Below are 24910 nucleotides of genomic sequence, written 5' to 3' on the forward strand. Positions count from 1 at the left end.
AGATAAGTTTGATAGGCTGTGCTCTGGTGCTCCATGCAATCTAATCGCACTCGAGCTGGGCTTGACTGATCTCTTCTTGCTGCAAAGTGGAAAGTACACGTGTTTTGATTTGAAGAAAATGTGCTGGCTGTCTGTAGGTATCTTCTTGTTCATCTTCAGCTCTTCTGAAGCTGCTCTCCCTCCTCCCTGCGACAGGTAAGTTTCCATTCCCACATGTAGATGTGTCCAAATATCCTCTTTTGCCAACGTTTAGACATTCTGTCTAGTCAAGCACAGTTTGTTTACGTACTGAACTCGGTCAGAGAGCTACAGCAAGGAACAGGATACTTGCGTTAGCTAGCGAGCTAAGTTTAGCTTTACCGGTGTCTTATAAGGGGTCTTGCTCAGGATTGAAAAGTAGGCTATAGAATTTACAAACCCTCACTGGTACACCCTGTAAAAGTCTAGAAATTAATGTTTTGGATTTATTTGCCAAAGTAATTTAGACAAAATTCCAAATGCGCTTCAGAGCGAAAATCAAGGACTCTCCCTGTTATTTTCTGTAATAACGCGGTGTCCCTGATGCTGTCTGATTTCCTCTTAACACTTTCAATGAGTTGCAGTTTGGGGTGTTGCACTATATTTTGTCGCTGAAATACTTAAAAATGTATGTTTAAAAAGAGAATAACAATTGAATAAGTTTTCAGTAGTATAAACATATCTTTAATCTCTCGTTTAGTGAGGAGGTGGGATTAGGATAACTTTCTGGCAGGCCAGATCAAACATAATTATGAGCCAACTTCGGGCAGTCCTGTTTAAACTAAGTTCACTTTACTTTTCCACTACTATTTTGTGAAAAGCATTTTACAGCAATAAAATTCAGTAAACGTAATGATATTTAGAAATACGAAGAAAAAAGGGCAGAGAATGTCTGGAGAGCTAAAAATCATACAACAAAAAACAGTTAATGAGGAAAGGACGATTACTGTTTGGAGGCAAGCAACATTCTCTTTCATTGCTTTCTAGAATGTCTACATTACTGTTCAAAAGTCAGAGACCACCCTTTCTTTTATTCAATTATTGGTCAAAATGGCCATTCAGTTTAAGTAATTAATTTTTCAGTGTCTTAAACAGAAAAACATTTTTAACAGAAAATTATATGCTGAGTGATACTAAATCTAACAACAGTACAAGACCTGCTAGACCACCAAAACTTGCACCATCCGATAAACAATGCTTAAAGCTTTTATCTTTTTGAGACAGGAGGGAATGAAGCTCCTCTTTTGCTTCACTGCTTTTTTTTAAACACAATTTCTGTTCATCCTTCCACTAACTCAATGCTATGGGTCTGAGAGAATGTGTAGCTGTCAAGAAGCTGTTACTTAGAAAAGGAAACAAAGAAAAAAAGATTTGCATTAGAACACTGAAATTGGTCTGATGCATCAAAATTTGTATTTGGGTTTACATTTATTGTATTGTGTGTGTGTGTATATATGTGTGTGTATATATATATATATATATATATATATTATGTATATGTATATATGTATATGTATATATGTATATATGTATATATATATATATATATTTAGCCTTTTCCCCCCTTACACTGGCTATTTTGAGAAAACTTTGAGAAAACTGCTTAAAAGCTGTCCCCTCCTGCAAGGCTAAAGCTTGTGCTGCCTTGGCTAATTGCTATCCACCTTCATGAAGCCTGGCTGAGCATGTTTGGTTTAGAGCAGTGGTTCTCAATCCTGGTCCTGAAGTACCACTGCCTCACGTAATTTAGAGTTTTCCCTGTTCTTACACACCCAGTTGGACTTAGAGGTTTATTAATAGAATGAGGTGTTTCGGAGCAGGAAAAATGCTTCTTGACCGGATAGAATCCATTCGACTGTTTTGGTTCTACAGTCAAGCTGCCAAAGAAAACCAATGCTGTTGTTGCATAGGCAGTATTACAGTGTGACACAGGCTTCATAGAAGCACCTGATGTTCATAGCTAATCACACAATTAGCCACAGATGGTCCTCTCTTTAATACTGACCTCTGGAACGATAATACTGCTGATCAGTTTCAGCAAGAATGAACTCTGAGCCCTTACCAAAGCAGAGCTGCTTAGTGAAAAGTATTGATTTTATCACAACCTTAAACGTGGTGTAGGTGTACAGACCAGCTGGCTTGCTTCTGTCTCCTCTCCACCTGTTTGATATCTCTGTGTTTGTGTCTACTAGTGAGATCTACTGCACAGGAGAGCTCTTAAGACAGGTGCAGACAGCGAAACTGTTTGATGACAACAAGGTCTTTGTGGATATGAAGCTGACTGCAGCCCCTGGTGAGAAGAGCTAGCTGAGAGCGGGGCACAACCTAACGTGGTGTATAATGTAACATAGACTTTTTTTTGTAGTTAAACATGTAGTTAAATCAAGTAAAACATGGTTTTGGTCATCTTCATGTGTTCCCATAGAAATATCATATGAAATTTGACAGCTATCAGATGTATTTTTCAAGATTTACCCTGTTGATAATAGCATGATAATAACAGTTGTATGCAAAAAGTTTGGGCGCCCTTGTCAAATGACTTTGTTTTGTTGAATGTTTTGTTAATTTTCTACATGAACACACACTTCTGCACATTTTAATGCACAATTGCAGTTTATTTGAATTAATTTACCATAATGGAAGAATGTGCCCTGTGCAAAAGTTTCATACAAATAATACATTTTGTATTAATGTTTTTTAATTTTTCAAATATGTTAAACTCAGCCATATGTATTGCCATATTTTAGTTTGTTTCTTGTAAAAGATGTGTTAATTAAGTAAACAAGGAGATGTGTATTTTCCCCTATATATATTGAAACCAATTTATTTTTAAGTTTTTATGCACAGATTTATCAAACATGTTCTATAAATAGTATATTTCAATATTGCCATGCTGATATTTGCTCTATTACTTTGTAGAGAAAAATAAATGTATGACTGAGTCTTTTTTTTGCTAATCATATTCATTTTATTGCATATATTTCTACACATTCAGGTTGCAAACCTTGCCTTTTTCAGACAGCTTAGTAATAAATTTATTGTGTTTGCATATATTTACCTGACTTTTATAGCGACAGTTACAACTAGCCCCTCAATCTGTTGCAGTTATCCCCACTTATAGGTTGTAAAATAGGCACTCACTCTTTTGGCTGAATTGTTCATAAACAGTAGGTGTGCTAAACAGAGCTTACAAAACTCAGAATGTGCTAGGTTGTGGCCCTCCCTCCCCTACTGTGTTTGCTTTGGTCTTTTCTTTTTGACCTCTCAGTTAACATTGCATTCTCATTCTGCTGATCTCACTGTTGGTCTTCACTCCAATTTGCTTGTAGAGGTTGTTTTAGATGCCTTCTCCAATCTAACATGGAGGTTTCCAAATGGGACCGTTCCTGCTTCTGATCTGAGGGTGTTTGTGAACACGTACTTTGTGGGTGATGGGAAAGAATTTGAGCCATGGACTCCACCTGACTGGCGTGAAAAGTAAGACGCTGCTTAGACTTTTTTTTTGAGGTCCTCTTATGACAGTTGTGTTTATATCTGTAACAAAAACTGTCAAAATTTACTTCTACAGTTTCCAAACTCTCTTTATCCCTTAGAATTATGCAGTTTTTTTGCTTTTTTTTTGCTTTTTACTGTACCTTTAAGACTCATATATGTAAATGACTTTTGTTCAGATTGTCAGTTCTGTATTTAAAAGGAAAAAGCTGTCTGGGCTGAAACATGTATTGGTTTTCTCGATTTATGTGAAAATACTCAGTTTAAACCAGGCTGTTTTTGCAGCTTAATTTACATATATGGACTGTATGCAATTGACAATAAACATTACATTTTATAACTTTATCAGAGTTTACGTGCTACAGCAGTACAGCAGTTTCTTAAACAAAAAAGAGGAAATTTCACTCACAGGCCTTAAAACACTTACCTAAGAATACCATTTTTTCCCCTCATTCCTTACCCTTACTACTAGTATATGTGAGCATTAAATCTTAAGGGAAATTTGGTGTTTCAGTGCATTAAGTCATATTAAGTTGTATCTGTATAATGGGTTTGAACAGAGGGACAAATGGCTACAATGAAGAAATAGTTTTTCTTTGGGTTACAATGTTATTCTTTTGGCAGTATACAGGCTAATGTCCAGAAGGATGTGAGAGAAGTGTTGTGTTCTTAACTCATTGTTACAATGAGCTTTTTCATGTTAAAAGGACACTCTGGCTAGAATAAAAAAAATTAAACATTTGTTGTACACATGCCAATACACTTCTTTTGGGCTGTGCCATAGTCGTCTTCAAAGTGAGATTTCCATGTTTGAAGACAAGGAACACTCCCTTCTGATGATGTATCTTGAAGCTAGAAGTAAATTTCAAAAGATTACTAGTGCATTGGTGTAGATACGTGAGGGTGGGCTGTTTGAACTTGCTTTTGCTGGCTGGCTAATTCTTCAGCTGAATTCCTATAACAAAGAAAAAGTTTGACAACCAGTTGAGGATAGTGCTATATCAGTGATGCTAGCTATTAGTGGAGTTTTTGTTAGCAGTGAGGATTTGTTGAGCGCTGTGGGGTTTCCCATTGATGTATTTATGTACTGCATGCTGGGTATTGCAGTGAGGGAACACTGATGAATGACAGACATAAACATTAACATAAAAGTGATACAAATGATTAATTCCGTCAAACTGATGAGGCTGAGAGATGCAGCGGTGTGCTACAGAACATAAAACGTAACAAATAACATGTTGAATGCTAGTTTTAGGCTGGCTTTACACAGTGAAACATTCTTGCAACTAGTTGCATGTTGTGAGTTGCCTGCAACATAATTTCTGAGCAACTTGATAGTTACACAAAACAATTCAAAAACAAAGTTGCAAACAACACATTTAGTTACTCTACTAGATAGACAAGTTATCAGCTCATATTTTTTGATATACCATAATGTTCCTTACTATAAACTCATCTGCAAGTTGTGGTTTACATAGTTGCAGCATTTTTATCTTAGATTTTTTTTTAGCCGTCATTAATGTTTTTCTATATGTATATAACTGACATTTATCTCTCTGTCTGTAGTTCTTTACTATATATTTGAGTTTTTAGCTGTTGCGTGTATGTTAATCCTTTTTATATATTCTGCCTTATAAAGCACCTTTTCATTTTAGTGTCATCCAATGTGATCATGTGATGTCATTTGCATTTTGATTGGCTGTTTCATGAAACTTATTTCACAAAGTTGAGACATGCAATTGATGCAGAGTTTCAAGAGAGTTGCAGGACGCTTTACATTATGCAACTCAGGTGCAGTTTGGTGCCGCATAGGTTTCAAGCAACTTAAAGCCAGCCTTAGACTGGAATGCCCCTTTAAGAGTTTTAGAATGTCCACTGTTTGAAGCACAATCAATTTTTATGAAATTTGAAATGACAGAGATGAAGACTGCTACAGATTTTACTGTCTTGCAGGCCTAAATTCCTGTCCAAGGTTTCTGACTCAAATCTTTGCAGCTGGGCCGAGGAGTTGCATGGTTTGTGGAAGTCACTTGGCCGAAAAGTCAGTTATGTTGAGTTTTCTTTTTGATTGCTTGAGTAGGCATTCTCAAAATGTACCAATTTCAATTTCTTCTCTTTGTATTGTCAGATCAGTACGGATGTTAAAGACAACCCTCAGCTGCACTCTATGATATATGTCCCAAATCCAGTCATTGTGCCCGGTGGACGCTTCACTGAGTTTTACTACTGGTGAGGGGAACACATACATGCACATACACTCACTGTACTAACCTATTACAAACTCCTCCCTTATATGTGTTACGACCTGGTCTAGGTTGGGCCGCAACATAAAAATAAAGAGACCTCCGTGCCCTCCCGGTTCCCCAAGTCACACAGACAACCAATGTTTGCGACAATAACAATTTGGCTTTATTTTCAAGGGTTCAAGGCTTTAGACATTTATGAAATGGTAGGGGAGGGAAGGGTAAAATAACAAACAAAAACACAGCTAACTTAAGTTTCGAAAAATATAACTTACCTAACAAACAAAAGAAAATCAAATACAATTTCTAACCTAACTTCCTAACTAAAGCAAACCAAGAGAAAAAGACAACCTCTTCCCCAATGAGAGTTTATGTACAAGAGCTATTGTCTGGGCAGCCACGGCAGCTGAGTGTTTACAGTATACTTCAATGAAAGAGTAACGGCATGAGCTAGCTTTTACAAAAATCTCAATGACAAGCAGCAAAACACCAATAAACCATACACCAGTAGCGAAGCTCTCACACCAACACAGCTCTACAGTAGTGTCGCTCAAGTGACTGCAGGGAACCGGGAATGCAACAGAAGCCACGCCAGAAGCAAAAGCACCCCCCACTTCCGCCTGGCGTCTCTCTTTTATTGGCGGCTCCCCCTGGTGGTGGCTCAGTGCATCTTCCCTCAGCTCTGCAATTAATACAAAAAACACACTACAAAAACTATGACCCATAGGGTCATAACATATGTCTAATCACTGGCCACTTTATTAAGTCCACCTACCATATAGGCCCACAGGTATATTTTTACAGTAGCCCATCTACTGTCATGCACAGAGGAAATGGGACTCCAAACCCATGCAAGACCTGGTACAACACCAAAACTGTCACCAACATTTAAACAATAATTAAAGAGGACCGTCACAAATTTTTCAAAACCTCTACATAATTCAATGGTTAATATGTAAACAGTCATTCAGAGTGGTTTGATCTGTAGTACTTCATTCAAGAGAAACTTACATAGTCAGAGTTGTTTACAGTGATGACAACAGGACCCAGACATCTGAAGAGTTTAATACCTCTAAAAGGTATCTTACTGAAGGTTATTGTATGAAATGTCTGAGTATGTTGCCTAATGTCTGAGACATTAAGACAACTGTTCTCAAATATGATTTTGGCCTAAAAGGTATTTTTTTAAAAGCAGTTCATGACTGAGGGGTACGTGTAGGGCGTTGTAAGGCAAAACAGTCCTCAAAAAACAGTTTTTTAGGTTTATCACTATTTTACCATCATCAACATTACATATAAAACTCGGACATGTTTAGGTTCACTGGTAGTTTTAGATAGTAGATAAAATGGCTGTGTTTGCATTGTAGACATAGCAACCCCTGGTTCCACTGTAAAGAAATGTCAAGATTCTGCTGCTGAGAAAAGAAAATAGAAGAAAATTTGCTAATCAATCACAAAAGCTGCTGATGTTCTCCGAACAATGGACTGACCCCCCTACAGCCCAAACCTTAACATCACTCGGTCTGTTTGGGATTACTAGAATCATGAAAAGCCAAAAATGCAACCAAGTTCTAAGACTGAAGGTGGTTAACTGGAGCTGTGGAAAAATATCCATGCAGGCAAGCATGGACACACTAAATGCTGAAAAATCTGTTGTATTAAATAAATAATCGGTGGGCTGTGACTTTTGAGCGAATGGTAGGTGTGTCTAATGAAGTGGACGATCCAAAGATGATGACAAATTTAGTTTTCCCATTGTTTGTCTGACAGGGACTCATACTGGGTGTTAAATGGTCTCCTCCTGTCTGAGATGACAGATACAGCCCGAGGAATGATCCAGAACTTCTTATACATGGTGGACAGGTGATCTTGGTGCCTTTGACCTACTTTGGATTCTCTATATTATCCCCAAAACATGTATCTCTACAAATATGAAATGAGCCAAACATTGGTTTTGCCTGCAGTCTAAACACGGTAGTTAATGTATGATGTTACTCAATAATTCCCTTGAATAAGCAAGTTTATTTTCTTTTCATGCAGATATGGTTTTGTCCCCAATGGGGGTAGAGTTTACTATGAGCGACGCAGCCAGCCACCCTTCCTCTGCCTAATGGTGGAGAGTTTCTATGAGGCCACCAAAGACATAGAATTTATCAGGTAGCTGTCTTTTTGCAATGAAATCCCTCTAATGTCCTTTCTCAATGACTTATAGAATAGCATTGTAATCAGTGTTGTTGGTGGTGTTTGCAGGCAGGCCTTACCAACGTTAGAGAAGGAGTACAGTTTTTGGATGGAGAATCGTTCTGTTGCTGTGGAAATGGATGGAGCAAAGCATGTCTTGAATCGGTATGATGTACAGGTGGGCCAGCCCAGGTAAGAGCTCCTACATCTGTGTTGTTTAGATGTTAGGATGTTACTCATTTTTATAACTGCATAACTTGAATATTACTTACATGTCAGTTTCATGATAGTTACTAATGATACCTTTTAAAATCTAATTTACACAGTTTTCCACTTACCTTTTTTCATTTTTTATGGAAACAATTTGGGCTATTTGGGTGACTATTGATGTCTAATATTCGTTAGCAATGTTAGCGTCACACTTAAGTTCTAAACTAAAGAAGCAACTCCAAACATGTTACTTTTGGCTGATAGACTGCATCTGGGGTGAATGGAAAATTAATTTTATTGCCAAACTACAGTCATGTTCAAAAGGAAAAAGTTTGGGCACCCCTGGTCAAATTACATGCTTTGTTGAGTTTATAGGTGAAAAAGTACATTTCCTCTACAGACATTTTAATTTAACAAAAACACACCTTTTGCATACAGCTGTATTCCTTTAATACCTAAATAATAAGCAGGAGTTCAAGTCTTCCTTTTCTGCAGGCCAGAGTCTTATACACATGATGCAGAGCTAGCAGAGGGCTTACCTGCAGGTAACTACTCTGACCTTTTCGCATTCCAATTTTAAACACGTACTTCATCTTGTACTAGTTTGTCAAGCACATTTACTGTATAAGTGCACTTTGTAGGTAATTGTATATGCAGAGTTGTCTGTTGCTGTGCCACTCTCACCTTGTCCATCAGTGGAAAGGGGCCCACCATGGGACCACCACTAAACAGATATTATTTGATGGTGAACCATTTCACACCAGTGACACTGTAGTAGCATGGTAGTATGTGATATGGGTGTATCAGGTGTAGCAGCATTGCTGAGGTTTTATGCACACTGTGTACACTTATTGGCCTAGAGACTAAAGGTATTAAATTTTCAATATGTATCAGAAAATCTAATTTAAAGCAATATGTTGAAATTTAAATCTGCATTGCCAATACAGTGCCATGAAAAGGTATTTGTCCCCCTCCTGTATTATTCTATTTTTGCAAATTTGTCACACTTAACTGTTTCAGTACCATATGATAAAGATAGTAAACCCTGAGTAAACTATATAAAAACTATATAAAAAAATATAATATTTAAATGATAATTTCATTCATAAAGGAAAAAAACCATCACAAACTGGCTTGTGTAAAAAAAAATAAATAAATAAAAAAAAAGAATTGCCCCCATAATTGCTTAAACAATTAACCCAATTTTATTGACAGTTGGGATCAATTCAACTAGACACACCCAGGCTTAGTTACGTTTTTAAAAATTTTGCAAGAGATAAAAAAGAAAGTTGTTAAAATATGTATGTGTGGAAAAGGTTACAAAGCCATTTCTGAGGCTCTGGGACTCTAGCAAACCAAAGTGAGACCCATTATCTACAAAAGGACCTGAACAGTGGTGAATTCTTTCTGGAAGTACCTACCAAAGCCTACCAAATTTCCTCTAAGACTGCAAATTTCCTCCACTTGACTGCTGCAGAACAAATGCACCCACACAATGAACTCTGTAAAACAAATACAAACTGTTTTAATTATCTTACATTGTTCTGGGTGGCCAACTGATTGTGTACATCATTTCAAAAGGCTATGATTGTTATTTTACATGCATTTTAACTGTAATAACTTTTTTAAAAGGGTGTTTTGTTTGTAGGATTTTACTTACATATTTTTATCTAGCACACTGGCAGCACAATGCTATGAGTCAAAGAACCTGAGGACTGGGGTTTCCATTTCACACTATCCTTGGAACCATGAAATTTATGACTGAGTCGGGGAGTTCCTGGTTGTCTTTGTCTTTTATGATTATTTTTAATTTTATGTATTTTTTATTTTATGTTTTAATGTTTATAATTCTAAATTCATTAAACAATTTAAGGGTCATTTTATAAGGTAAACAAAATGTGTAGTTTATGACCATTGTTAAGTAATTGAAATAACCAGTTACCTGTAATTGGTCCAGTCCAAAATAACTTGGTATTTAAAGACAGACCCCAGCCCTTTCAGGTTTGGCTGGCTGTGGATACTGACAAAATTTCAGTGCCATAATTGAGAAGCACTTTAGATTAAGTTTGCTTTTTCTGTAACATAAACCAATTCCGCAAGGAAGAGTGGGCCTAAATTCTTCCTCAGTTATATGAAAGACTGATCTCCAGTCAGAGGAAGCATTTGCAGCTGTTGCTGCTAAAGGTGATGCAACCAGTCATAATGTTTTGTATAAGGATTATATTTAGTATGAGGATCTGAAACAATTTAGTCTGACAAATATGCAAAACTAAAGGAAATCAGGAGGGGGCAAATACTTCTTCATGGCACTGTACGCCATTTGGTCTTCTCCGAGGGTCTTTGATTTATCAACTTCAGTTTACACCACTGTCAGTGATCAAGACTAGGCATCTGGTTGGTGCTTATGTTACATAAAAGGGCTTTTAATTAATAAATTCTAAATTTTAGGGGTTGTGATTTTGTTTTATATTGTTAGAGGGTGTAATGACTGGTGCTAAAAAAGTTATATCAAAGAACTTTTATTTATCTTTGACAAATAATCAGTGTAGTATAAAACTACAACACTCTTTTTAAACATTTTTTAACATGCAAAATATCGACACCGTATCGTATCACATCAAATTTTGAATTTTGTGTATCACTACATCCCTATATGTAGCTCATTTTTTGAATGCACAGTTTGTCTTAGTCACCCTCTAGCCCATCAGCACTGTCGGTATCGCTGCTGTACTGAGAGTGGCCCTCCCAAATACTAGGTTTAGAAGTGGTACTGTTGCTTTCCATTGATGCAGAATAGAGGGACGGAATAGGATGGGCCTAGGGTGACTCACAAACTGTGCAGCAACAGATGGGCTACATTGAGTAATAGTAAACCTATAAAGTGCACTTATTAGGTAGGAGTCCTGGATAAAATGGCCAGTGAATGTATATATAAGGTAGGTTTACCTAATAAACTTGCAACTTGGTGTGGATAGTTTGTGTGTGGCTATTTTTCCTCTCTCAGAGGCTCGGGAGAAGCTGTGGACAGAGCTAAAAGCAGCAGCTGAGTCTGGTTGGGACTTCTCCTCACGTTGGTACATAGACAGCTTAGGTCAAAACACTGGCTCATTCAGGGACACCAGCACCAGCTCTATCCTGCCCGTCGAGCTCAATGCTCTCATGTGCCGCAGTGAGCACCTCCTGGCCACCTTCTCAAGGATTCTGGGTGAGCATGAATAAATGGACAACCTCAGTTTATCGTAATACTCTACATCCATGAAGCCCCAGATCTTGACTAAACAAGTAGGTTTTTAGCCTAGTCTTAAAAACCAAGAGTCCTAAACACTGACTGGAAGGTTTTTTAGGTTGCAAGATGGCTGATACTGCTGGTTTTAGCTGGTTATTAAAAAAGAACTGAACTATGAGCTCTCGTATCCCTCATGATTCTAAAATGTTGATGAAATTATCTCAGGTGTGACTTAGATTATAGTCTCTGCTCCATCTCTTCATTGCTCCTAGGGTGTCTACAGAAATAAACAAGTCTTTAAGCAAAGCCTAAATGATTCTGAAATGAAAGGCCACTGCTAGTCTTAGGAAATAAGAGAAATGTTATAGTGAGCAATTTGTTTTTCGTAGCTTGTCTAATTACTAAATTGCATATATGACATATTTACCATTGAGAGTCCTGTTCTGTGAGGGTCCTGTTTGTGGGCATTTGCTTGTATTCATATATTCATGTGGCTTTTGTAAGTACCTTCATCCACTTTGTTTCCCGCAGGTGATGAGGAGAGGGCATTGGTGTATGACCGTGCAGCCTCTGCCAGGCTGAAGGCCATAGAGAGTGTATTATGGGATGCAGAGAAGGGAACTTGGTTTGATTACAATTTGCTGAGTGGGGCCAGGCACCCAGCCTTCTACCCAACTAACCTGAGTCCTCTCTGGGCACGGTGCCATTCTCAGCCTGGCATGGGAGAGCTAGCCCTGCAGTATCTAAAAGTGAGAGCAACAGAATTACCTTCTGCCTGTGAGCAATTCCAGAGCACTGAGCAGTAGTTGTTGGGCAGTGAATATTTAGTGACCTGTTGAAATCACTAAAATAGCTAGGCTCTCTTCTGACTGCCATTATTATAGTCTGATTGAACTTCACTACAAGGCAGCTGCAGAGCCTGAAGCATGCTGGGAGATTACTCCTGTGCTGCATTTGGAGGAACAGAAACAATTTAGTAGCAGCATTTTAGGGAAAAGAAACCATTTACAAATTACTATTAATAAAAATGTTCAAGTATTTTACACATTCAAAGCAGAAAGCACTGTGTGTATTTGCAGTTATTTGCACTTCATCAAGACAAATTTCAGTTCCCCTGTGCTGCTGCTGCTGTAGGTAAATTCACTTTAGAGCTTTGTGTTGTGAAGTTCAAAACAGGGATTTGCTTGTGAATGATTCTCATTAGGATACCTTTGATACTGCTTCTGAGAGCTACTATATTTCTGTCATTTACTGTATACACTTTGCAGCAATGGGGATGTTTTGGTAATTATGTGATAGCTTAAAAAGTGAATATTGTTGTGTGAAACACATTTAAGTGAGAACACAGTCTATTTTTGTTGCTCATCCACTGCTAGCTTACTTTGTCTTGGTGCTTAATTGCACTGAGAAGAAACACAAACACTCTCAGAAAAAAAGCTACTAAACTGGCACTGGGGCAGTACCCCTCTTGTCACTGGGGTGGTACCCTCAAGGGTTCATCTCACTACCTTTAGTCTGGGAACATAATTGTACCATAATCCACTGAAATTATATTTTCTAAGTTGTATTGACTCCACACACCCCGTGTCAACACCAGGCTTTTTATTTTATTGTACTGTTTTAAAATATAAGATTATGAAAAGGCAAAAATACAAAAACAAAAAACATACCTGCACCGAACCTTTATTTCTAACAGTGTAGAGCCGTCTTTGTTTTTGAGCAGTGCATGTTAGTGTAATACATGGAATCCCTCCTGGTGTTCATATTCAGTTGTGAATGTGTAAGTTGCATCATACAAACTGCAGAAGCTTTAACATACTACCTTAACTTTGCTTAGCAGTGTCATACTGTGGAAGCAGCACAGCATGCCTCAGCCTCTGCATATGCTCTGTAGGCAAGTCCAGACAGCCTATATTAATGGCAGTTGAGAGTGCCAACATATATACACACATTACAAACATCCCAACTAAATCTTAAATTTCTTGTATTTAGCACAAACATTTTAAGTGTGGTGCAGTGTACAGCAATGACCAGCAGATGGCACACTGTACACACTATTATGATGCCTTCGCTTCATTTTCTTCACTCATAATGTTTCTCTCTTTTCCTCTTTTTTTAGGCTAGTGGAGGTCTGGACTACCCTAATGGCATTCCCACTTCTTTGAGTGAGACTGGTCAGCAGTGGGACATGCCTAATGCCTGGCCTCCACTCCAGCACATACTTATAGAAGGTATGAGCTGGCAAACACTGGGCCTGTACACCACTCAGGCTCCCTTCAGTATGCAGTTCGCTTTTGTAAATATTTTGTTTAGCTCAACTTAGCTGTACTGTCCTTATATATCTATACAAGAATATGATGAGAGAGGCTTTTTTCATTTGAATTGAATCGGAAAATAGTGAACATCCAGGATCCACCCATGGTAAAATCTTTATTGGTACTGACAGAACTGTACATCTATGAGTTTCCCTTTCTTTATGCAAGTGAATTATTTTATTGTATCTCCTCAGGAATCTCACCTAAAAAGCTTTTTTTTCCTGAAAAGATCAATGTCTCAGTAATATATAATACTGTGCAAAAGTCAGATACCACCCTTTCATTTACTTAATTTTCCATCAACACCAATAAGTTATTCATTTTTCAACATCAAGAAAAACAAATATTTGACAGAAAGCCCTAGCAACTAAATATAATATCAAATGTCAGTATGCATTGTGTCCACTCTTTGCCTCAATTACAAATCTCAGTTACAAATTTGTAAAACCTTACTTTACACTCTTTACTTACTTTACAGGTGTCCAGTTTTGTTGTTCTACTGCAACATTTCTTCCTTTTTTTTTTAAATACATTTTATCAGTAACAGCTTCATGACATTAGACCCATTGTGTTTAGTTTTCTTCTCACAGTGGAAGGATGGACAGAAATACCTGTGGATTTTTTCAGATCTGAAGCAAGAGTGATTTTCTCCTCTCCCTCAAAGTTCTGGTTATCTGAATGTGACAGTTTCGGTGGTCTACCAGGTCTTGCGTGGTTGTTCCTTTTCTGTATCTTTGAATAGTTTTTGAATAATCTATTAGAAGTTCTGCCACTGCATCTAGCATATAAAATGGTGCAGTATATCGGATCTAACAAGTAATACATCGGATCACATGAGGACAGTAGCACAGAACATCTAACAATACGAAAAAGAAGAAAAAGTATAAAAACAGGGAAACTAAGCACAACATTGAAACAATCAATTATTGCACCCAACAAAGCCTACCTGTTCTTGAGAGAGAATATTATGTTTAATGAGTAGCTTTTTAAGACGTGTAGTGTAACTCTCTAACTTAAGTCTTTCTCCTGCTCATTTCCCCATCTGTCATTGTTCCTCTCTCTCAGGCCTGTCACAGCTTGACTCGGCAGATGCCAAAGAGCTGGCCTTTGATTTAGCCCAGCGGTGGATTCGAACAAACTGGGATAGCTTATGACAAATACGAAGCCATGTTTGAGAAGGTGGGTTTTCATCTCAGTTTGATATTCTTGTAATGGATTTTTATATTAAATATTTTAAATATATGGATTGCACTGTTTTGCAAAGTCTTTTGTGGTTCCTTCTTCATAGTAGTGATGGAGCACTATTTCGCTCAGGCTAGTATATATGTGTTGTGTTTGGGGCAGTGCTGCAGTAATTGCTACAGCTTGTTCATTCTCTCTCTCTCTCTCTCTCGCTCTCTTTCTGTTGCAGTATGATGTCAATGGGGATGGCAAACCTGGAGGAGGTGGCGAATATGAAGTTCAGGTCCTGATGCTATAATCATATTTAGATATTCATATTTCTGCTTCCATCCCAATCACAGCTCTAGGGAGACATCATTCTTATCCCATGAGGAATTAGAGTTGAATTAAGTCTGTTTTGCAGCCCAGTGAAGCGGCTCCAGAGATTGCTCGCTTACGGGGAAAACTGGTATGACTCAGAGGATGAGCAGAAAACTCATTTTAATCCCGATCATTTTATCTCAAGGTCACAGGGACATGAAATGAACTGAAGTTTCCAATGTGTACGCCATATGCCAAAGCATATGTTGATGACAAATATAAGCCCACATGTAGGCATAGTTAGTTACAGTTATTACTCCCATCTTTGTTTTTCTCCCTGGTAGTTTTAAAGGGCCCATATCCTACATCAGTCTTGTTTTGAATTTTTTCCCCTGAGGTCTACTTATGATGCCTGTTTGTTTTTATGTACATAAAACAATCGTAATTCATTTTTGCATGACCATTTTCCATATTCTCACTATCCCTTACAATTAAAGCCTGGTTTTGTTAATGTGTCTTTTATATTTCTGCACAATTCAGTCCTTGCAATGTAAATGTAAAAGTCATTCTGAGTGGTTTGATGTGAAATGGTTCACCTTACAGAAATTTACTGACTTAGAGTTCTTTGCAGTGGTGCTGATAGGAAGCAGAGGTCATGATGTATACATATGTGAAAGATTTAAAAAAATGCTTTAAGCCAAAATATTCTTTCAAAACTATCATAAAGCAATATCTCAGACATCAGGCAGAGTATTCATAAACATTTCATGTAATAACTTCTGTGAGGGAGCTTTTAGAGGCATTAAACTCTTAAGATGTTTGGTTCCTATCACCACCACTGTGAATAATTCTCTGTATGTTTCTCTACAACAGAATATTGCATGTCAAACCACTCTGACCGATTTTGTTTACATCTTAGTCATGTAATGATACAGAAATTCTGAATTCCCCTTTAAGACCGTTATGTGTAAATGAGCACGATTTAATTGGCTGCCCTGTGTTGTGCCTCATTTTCAAAAAGCAGTCTAGATTAAAGCACTCCTTATAACTGTAGCTGAATACGTGGACGTATATAAAGGTGGTGTTTTGCGTGACATTACAAACATTAATTCAAAATAGGCTGTTTTGCAGCTTAATTTCCATAGATGGACTGTATAGACTGGGGAGTAAACAATATGTTGTGTACATGTTCACATACTACTTCACACTCTTCTTTTTTAAATGCTGTGGAAAATTTTGTCCCTTTTAACTAATCTATGTTTGTGCTTTCTTTTTTAGTTGGGGTTCGGCTGGACCAACGGTGTCGCTCTGCAGCTGCTGGACCAATATGGTGACAGGCTCAGCTCTGGGAGTAGTGTCCTAACTTCTGGTCTTCTGGTTTAATGGATTTATGTACCCCATTCTTAAAGCACTGTTGTGATCATGTAATGGCTTCTGTGTTCTTTGAGGTAAACAAATATATTAAGCCCACAAAACTAAATCTGAGTTCTAATGTGAAAGCAGTTATTTAAACAAATTTAATTTGTTATATTTTGGTGACACTTTATTTGTGTAGTCCATTGTAGTGTAGTGTCTGGTGTTGAGTAGGATCTTAACCTGATTTAACGTAAAGGGGAATTTCACCTATTTCAGAAATTATGCATAAGTAAGTCATAAAAATGTAAAATGTGGCACAATGCACGCCTACAGTGCGTCTAAAATGAATATTCAATGCGGCCTATCACACAAACTGTTCATAGCCCTTAGCTTGAGAAACGCAGGGTTTAAAAGGCACAGTGCAATAATGAAGCTATTGACAAGCTTGAGACGAAACAGAAAATGATGAAGAGATGAAGAGATAGCAGTGTTAATCAATAAAGTTCTTACCCACCAAAACATTCAACAGATGTGTTGTTTCACTCTGGCTAAGAAAGTACAGTTTATGCACCAATAACATGGGCTGTGTGTTAATTTTGTCTGAATCACAGCATATTTTGCACCATGTGTTCTCACATATGCATTTCTGGTCTCGAAAGTTAAAATAGTGTTCTTGTGATGGTAAATATCCTTTCAGCAAGTGTTTAAGGCTTGTTCCTCCTTCTAGCTTTCATTGTTAACGGAAGTCTCTCAACAGTATATCTTTTTAGACCCTAAAACAAATTTACACCTAGTTTTAAAAGGCAGAGGAAAACTGAGGCAAAACCAGCTGTTGTGAGTTGCTCAAACTTATATAGCCACACATCTCCAGCCACTTTTTGTTATCCTCCCATATTTTCTGCAGCCCTCTCTCCAATGCATGATGAAGAGAAGCACAATTAGCTTTTTTTTCCGTGCACACGGCCAATGTTTAGACCCGTGCACCAGTTTCATACATAACATGTAGACATAACGAATTCGATTTGTGCCTCAAAACTGGCACAAAGAGCTCAGTGCATCAGACTCAGAGTGGTTTGATGTGAAATGTTCTGTTCTAGAGAAACTTACTGAGACAGAATTCACAGTGGTGATAGGAACCAGACATCTGAGGGGTTTAATGCCTCTTAAAGCTACCTAACAGAAAGAAGTAAGAGGCATTGTTTAGTACAACTATAGTTTACTAAGTTTTTGACCTAAAACATATATTTTTTTTTAAAATTCACTCATGGCTGAGAGGTACTTGCAGGGCACTGTAAGGCAACACAGTACCCAAAGAAAACTTATTTTTTCTGATTTTACAACATTACTTGTAAAAACTCAGAAGACGCATGTAGGTATGTAGGTTTACTGGTCGTTGTGTATTGTAAATGCAATGGCCATGTGTTTGTGTTTGTGTTGTGTTGTAAATTTCTCTTGGTACTGAGGTACCCCAGTGGCAATAGGGGTACTGCCCCAGTGACAGTTTCGTGCCTTTTCTTCTGAGAGTGTACAGTTAACCACTTTGAAACCACTTTGTATGACCTTGCAAAGCTTGAATCATGGAATTCCTCTTCATATTCAACTTAATAACTGTTAACATCACTAACCCTAAATGGAACACCCAATCTTATGTTAACCTTAACCTCAGCCCAAATGTTATCCCTAACCAATAGGGAACCAAATGTAGTGGGACTGTTTATTTTGTACATCATAGGACACATTTCCTAGACAGAGGAAAAAACTGAGATGAAACTGCTCACAGCAACTTATGCAAGGGGTTGCTGTATTATGTAACAGGGTAGCTAGAACAAAGAAGAGTGTAGGGGTGAGAAGTTCAGAAGTCAGGTTGGTATGCTGGTACTGCACTGAGTAAAGATGAGTGTGTAATAGATGTTACTGCTTGTGTTTTATCTCTAGTTCTTCTCTTGCAACGCTGCAGAAGCGATCATAGTTCATGGATTCCTCCATGAAGCAGCACAAAACGGGACATGACTGTTAGAACCTTTTATTATTTATTGATTTATTTGTTTACCCTTTATGGTTGTTGTAGGCCTGCACATGATTAATACAGTACAGTATTAACAGTACCAGATGGTGGATGTGGTGGTGTCAGACACTGTAAGCTCATGATAGATGAGGTGGTGTCAGCTTTCTCCTTATGCACCACATGATGGAGGTCAAGCACGATTAAATTCATGTACGTATATTAGGTATCCAAAGGTCTGTCATATTGCTTAATGTGATGAATTTGACATTGTGATGGTGAAGAAACAGAAACAGTACAACCTTTTGTTGTGAAATCTAGGCCCATAATCTATATAATCTATATTACTAGTATATTTTGATTTGCTGCAGCAGCATTGGCATACCAACGGCAGACTGGAAGAGGCACAGGCCTCATGGATGTACTTAAAAGAATATTTGTCGACTGTAAGTAATATGTCCACTCCAGAGTTTGCCCATTGACTCTTGTGACACTGAGTTTCCTAGGTATTATTTCTTAGATTACACCACTGTCGCATTTTGTGCTAGGCCTTCACACATACTCGACTGTGTTGACCAGAAAAAGAAAATGGCAGTGGTTATGTTAGCCCATTCAGACTTAAAGGCCTTTAAAGGTGTAGGAAGTTTTTAGATTCACAAAAGCATTAATAGGCCAGATAAACATCAATTGGATTAATATTTGGGTACCACTGCCCAGGGTTGTTGTTAGGTCTTTAGTCCGCAAAGATGTCCTTTAGCTCCTTAATAAATGTGCATTTTTTTAAAACCCTCAGTAATTTCTCTTATTCATTTATAATCTAACCGTGCCGTTGCATCTCCAAATTTAAAATATGTAGCAATGGCAGGGTGCTAAGACCTGGCTGCTGCTGCAATCCAGCTTAGCTGTGTTGCTGTGTCACACCTTGTATCAACATACATTGTTATATCCCTCAATTCCTCAACCTGTAGACTGATTTACAAAATTTCCTTTGAAGGCCAGTCAAATAAAAATGTTATGCCAGTTCAAATAAAAATTTGAACTGACTTATTGAGTTCTTGAGTACTTGTGAATATAACGTTTTACTAAACTCAGGCAAGACAGGAAACTGACAGGGCTGAAGAATCAGGACTGATTAAATGCCAATCTATAGTCTGTGTATTTGAATAACACAGGATTTTCAGTGTATCTAACAGAGAGGAGACTTCAGTATCTTTGTAGGATGGACAGCATCTAATACAAACTGTAGTGAAGAGACCGTGCCAACTAGTCAAATAAATTCTAAATATAATAAAATATGCTAAAATCTAATCATTAGAAAATGCAGTTCATTGAAGTTTGAGGTTATGGTTTGTCTTCCTTCATTTCATCATGAGACTTCTGATGTTCCACCGTGCAAGAGGAGCTAACAGTTCCAGGGTCGCCTGTTAAGCCTATTTGTGCACAGGACAAATTAAACTGCCTTTATCCACTACATTTATTTTGTTTGTGCAAGAATAATAAAAAAGGTACCCCCAAATTAAAGAAGACATTGGCATGCTTAAAAGAAAATGAGAAAATGAATTGTTAATCATGGGAACAAATTAAGAAATCATGACCACAAATAAAAGAAAAGTTGTATACAAATTTCAAAACAGTCACGCAAAATATTTTTACCCCTGTCCCCTCTGGCATAACCCCCTCAGTTAAAAAATCTCTAGTCATGTCCTAGTCACTGACCAGCATTTTCCATTGTATCTCAAACTGGTTGAAACATTGCACAGGTAGATGAAAGAATGGATTTCACTGCATATCAGAAAATTCTGGGAGCAAATGTGACACAGTCAACACACTTGGACATGCTACAATTAGGGTGTTATTTTTTTCTGAGGTTGTCTTTACTTCATGTGAAAAATCAGCAAAATATGTAATTTTGCCAGTGGTCCTCAAATTATATTATACATACAACTGTAACTTGGGGAGTGTTCCACACATTGCATTTATAAGATACGTGGCCAGCCATGGCTGCTGTGTTGACTTTCGCAGATTGTCAGGGAGCTTTTTAGAGGCTGCCAGCTTTGCGTTATGTTTTCGTTTGCTGGTTGTCTGCAGCAACTCAGGTGGAACGTGCTCATTTGTGATAAGTCACACATTACTGTGTGTCTTTAGTGCAAATGTTACACAAGGCCCATGAAAGCTAATCAAAGATGTGTGTGTGTGTGTGTGAGAGACAGTAAGTGGTGGCAATATCTGAGAGCACAGATTTTGGGAGTGGAGGGCTGCCTATGTTAGAACGTTATTAGTGCAGTGACTTTTTGAAATGTGTGAAGAACAAGAATAGAAGCGCTTATGAGGCACTGTGTTACACCTCAAAGAAGAGAGTTCAAATGACATCAGCTTATAACACAATTTGTTTGATAGTGTGTAGATTGTTTCATCTCAAATGCCCAGGTGAATGAAAGCAGAGTTTAGAGTGTTGGAAAATAGTACTAGCCTTGATACAGTTGAATGTTTTGCCTTAATGAATAGATATCAATGCTGGGAAAGATGTAAACTTTCAAACATCTGAAGATTTTAAATAAAGCATTATGAATGTATAGTTGCAGTTCAAAACTGTTGATTGGCTGATTGACTTTTAAAGCTGTAAACTGCTATGAAAGCTCCTTGTTTTTATCACATTCTGCAAAATGGAACAGTCCACCAAGGCCACTCATGTAATCAGAAAGGATGTGGCACGCAACATTCGACGGGGAAAATCTGGTTCATGTGAATGACAGTAAGCTGGTAAACCAAACATTAGTTTGCTTAGCTTGCCAGCTCGCTTTCTAATCTGTAATTAAATGCTATATTACAAAAAAAAACCCTGTTTAGCTCACTGAAAGTGGGTGCATTTTGAATTTACACTCTCTTAAATAGACTTACATCTAAAGAAACAACATACTGTATATTCAACAGTGCATTTACTTTAGGACTGTCAGATAAGACTGGAAATCAAATTCAGATTTTCCGTTTTTTTTTAACTAATATAATATTAAATATATATATATATATATATATATATATATATATATATATATATATATATATATATATATATATATACATATTTTGCAAAGACAATAAGCAGAACATGTAACTGCAGTAATTGCCAGATTTCTAAGCCAATGTTATGTCTCTCAAATCCACCAGGAGGCACCCAGCATCAATTATCAAGCATCCTCCAAACAACATGCCTTTTAAATTAGTGATTCTCAGCCTGAGAGTCACAATTCACAAGATTGTTGTCAAAAAAGGTACAGAGGCCTATTCTGACACCTCTTTGAGAGCAACTTATCCATAAAATTGTGAGCTAACATTACAAGGCTACACTGAAGGTGTGGGGACACAGACTGTAGTGAATGCAAAAAAACTGTAACTGTCTCGAGTTGCTGCAGTAGCTGTGCAGCAGCATACTACGCTATAAAGTCTTTACATTTGGAGCACTGGCTTGTCAGAAAAGTCTGCCATCTGAAGCAGCTCATTCAATTACCTCACACCAAAACATATTTCTGCCCATTAGCGTTTTTCACCTCATGAAGTAAACATATCACCTTGTTCAGAACAACTGAGTTACTAAAAAGCTGCCAGGTGTTTGCAAAAACTCCCATACAGCCTATTTAAAACAATAAAGTCTTTGTTTATTGTCAGCAACGTTCTTCCCTCCATTTGATAATCATTACTTATGATAATGTTAGTAATGGTCATACTGGAAGCTGGTTAGTTATTGTTCCTAAGTCCCTTAAACTTAGGACACCTAGTATCATCAGAACACTTGTGCTAACATGCTAAGAATTTCAGTAGTATAAAGGGAAATGTAGAACTATACATATGATTAGAAAATAAACTGGCTGTTCAAGATGTTCAGTGCAGATATACAGGACATACATGAGAACTCACAAAATATGCATTTAGGTCAATTTAATTACAGAAACCATGTTTACATTAATCAAACCAGGAAATCATCCAGTCACTTGACGTGAAAGCAGCAGGTTTTCATGTCTAATGAGAAGATTTCGCAACGGAAGCTTCCCAGACAGCAAGCAGTTCAGGCCGGATTACCTTCGTCGTCACAAAGTCCTCCTAGCAGTCGCATCTGCACTGCGGACTTGTGCCACATTGGGCCAAGTAACTGTTAACACCACTAGACACACTGCCGGTCAGCGGACTCAGAGCGCATTTGGGCTGGATCTTTAAAACAGACACGCCTCATTTAAAATGTGTGCCTCATTTAAAATTTGCCCCGCCCCTTTTTTCCCGCTCAGTCCTCTGCAGTCGTCAGTTGACTTTGACTGTTAAACTTGCTGCTGCTGTTGAGGTAAGGTGTATTTTGTATTTTAAATATTTGCACATTTATTAGGATTACGATCAGGTATCTTTTAACTTTATCTTTTAATGTTTAACTTTTAATATGTTATTCAATTTGACAAGCAAATAAGCTGAGTGGTGGAGTTGCTAGAGGGGAGGACATCAATGTTAGCTGAGGTAGTAAGTCAAAATGTCTAATTCCAACCTAAATTAACATCAGAGATTTCTCTTTAATTATGTTTAATAACGACATACTCTTAATCTTAGCTACATTATCTCCCTCGCCTGGCTGTGTAACTAGCATTACACATTACACATAGCATTATCATTCATTGGAAAATGTGAAAATGTTCTAAGAGCAGCTTTAATATTTCTGCCTGTTTTAGGAAAAAAACAAGTCTAAAGAAAACAGAGAAGTGAATTTTAGTGACCAATGCAAGAAACATCCACTTGCTAGGATCTGAAGTTAACCTATATTGTGGTGTGTGAAGCTAGCCAGCTAACTAGCTAACTAACTAGCTAAGCTGTATTAGCCAGTGCAAGCACTAACGTTAGTTTAACCATCTTATTTTTTATTTGCTTTTTTGTAGTGTCGGATTTCACCATTTTTTTATTTAAAAAGCATTAGTATAATCTACAGTAACACAACCACTAAAGAAATGTTAACGTTACTTTAACGTTATATATGTTACTGAAATAACATATACCGGTAACAAAATCCTCTTATTTGGTCAAAAGTGTGGAAAATAACCACCAGAAACAGTCAAAACAGGTTTCCCTTTGCATAATCTTTTATTTGACGAAGCTTCAACTTGCACACTGCTGCACCCGCGGCCGCGTCGGACTCAGGGTCAGTCTCAAAATTCTCAAAATTACGAAAAGGAAGTGTTTCTGCTATCATCATTAGCATTATTAGTATTATCTTTGTATGTACATCTGCTGATATGATCAGAAGCATCAGCAGAGCTATTTACAGAGATACTAAAGCTACCACTAGTAATAATAATAATAATAGCTTCACTTATTTCGTTGTGTAATTTTGAGACAGTCTCTGACTCTGAAGCAGACGCGGGCGAGCACATTGATAGTACAGGTGAAACTACAAAGTGTACATTTGATGAGATGAGAATTAAGGACAGTTTGAAACAACTGGTTCAACAAAGTGAATCAAATTTCCCATCACTATCGACAAGCTATAAAAGCTGCTCAGTGTTTTCACTGTTCATCGTTTACATTCTTTCGGGGATAATTTCCTGATTTGACTCCTCTTGTAGAGCTCTTTTACAGCAAATACAGTCTAAATCTCTTTTACACAGAGCTACTATGTTAATCTCTCTGTAAGTTTTTTACATCAGCTTTATTTGTCTTACATTGCAATTTACAGTGGGAGAGGACAGTTTGCAGCTATCTGTGTGCAACAGTTATCAAACCACAAGATGAATTTAAACTCCCATTAAAGGTTCATTCACTAAATCAGCGTCCGATTTGTGTTTGAGGTTTTGGGGGTCTTGTTTTTTGGAGAGTCTGCCTTGCACAAAAACAAACAATATCGCAAACAGGTCAGCTCCCCTTCAATTCACCATCAACAATCTGAGTGAGTGTCTGAGAGCAGCAGGACTGGCAGCACCAACTTCCACAGTTCACCATAATACATAATATGTCAATGTAGAAGTAAAACAAACATTTTTACAATTGTTAACACTTGGCAATGACATATCATGCAGCATTCCTCACTCTCTTCCCGTTAGCTGTATACATACTGAAACACTCTCTGTCATTGGCAGATAGCAAAATAGCTGATGTGCCACCTTCCATGTAAGTGATTAACACTAGCTAGCTGAGACTTTAAATCATAGAAATCATATGAACTAAATTGCCCATAATCTGTATTGGCATTGACATTTTTGTGACAAGCTACTTATGTCGGCTGATTATGAATCTGACTAGCTAGCTAAATTTTCACACATTTTGAAGGTTTTCCCAAACGTTGAGGAGGCAGTCAGAGTTAGCTTTAAGAAGGGAAGTTTTTTTCTGTCAGTGAGTCAATTAATCTCTTACTGACCAG

General features: G+C 37.5%; 1 protein-coding gene across 1 annotated transcript; it reads left to right on the forward strand.

Annotated features, from left to right (window-relative positions):
• Positions 1-17044, forward strand: treh (trehalase (brush-border membrane glycoprotein)). The gene is given in 16 exon segments (XM_036561601.1): positions 1-195; positions 2211-2311; positions 3348-3495; positions 5464-5551; positions 5639-5739; positions 7524-7616; positions 7794-7910; positions 8004-8126; positions 8640-8689; positions 11149-11349; positions 11902-12119; positions 13490-13601; positions 14751-14830; positions 14832-14864; positions 15097-15150; positions 16446-17044. Coding segments are annotated over 16 exon segments (1701 nt in total). The 5' UTR covers positions 1-118; the 3' UTR covers positions 16551-17044.
• Positions 17045-24910: the final 7866 nt, after the last annotated feature.

Source organism: Colossoma macropomum, unplaced genomic scaffold, assembly GCF_904425465.1.
Source record: "Colossoma macropomum unplaced genomic scaffold, Colossoma_macropomum, whole genome shotgun sequence".
Lineage (NCBI taxonomy): Eukaryota > Metazoa > Chordata > Actinopteri > Characiformes > Serrasalmidae > Colossoma > Colossoma macropomum.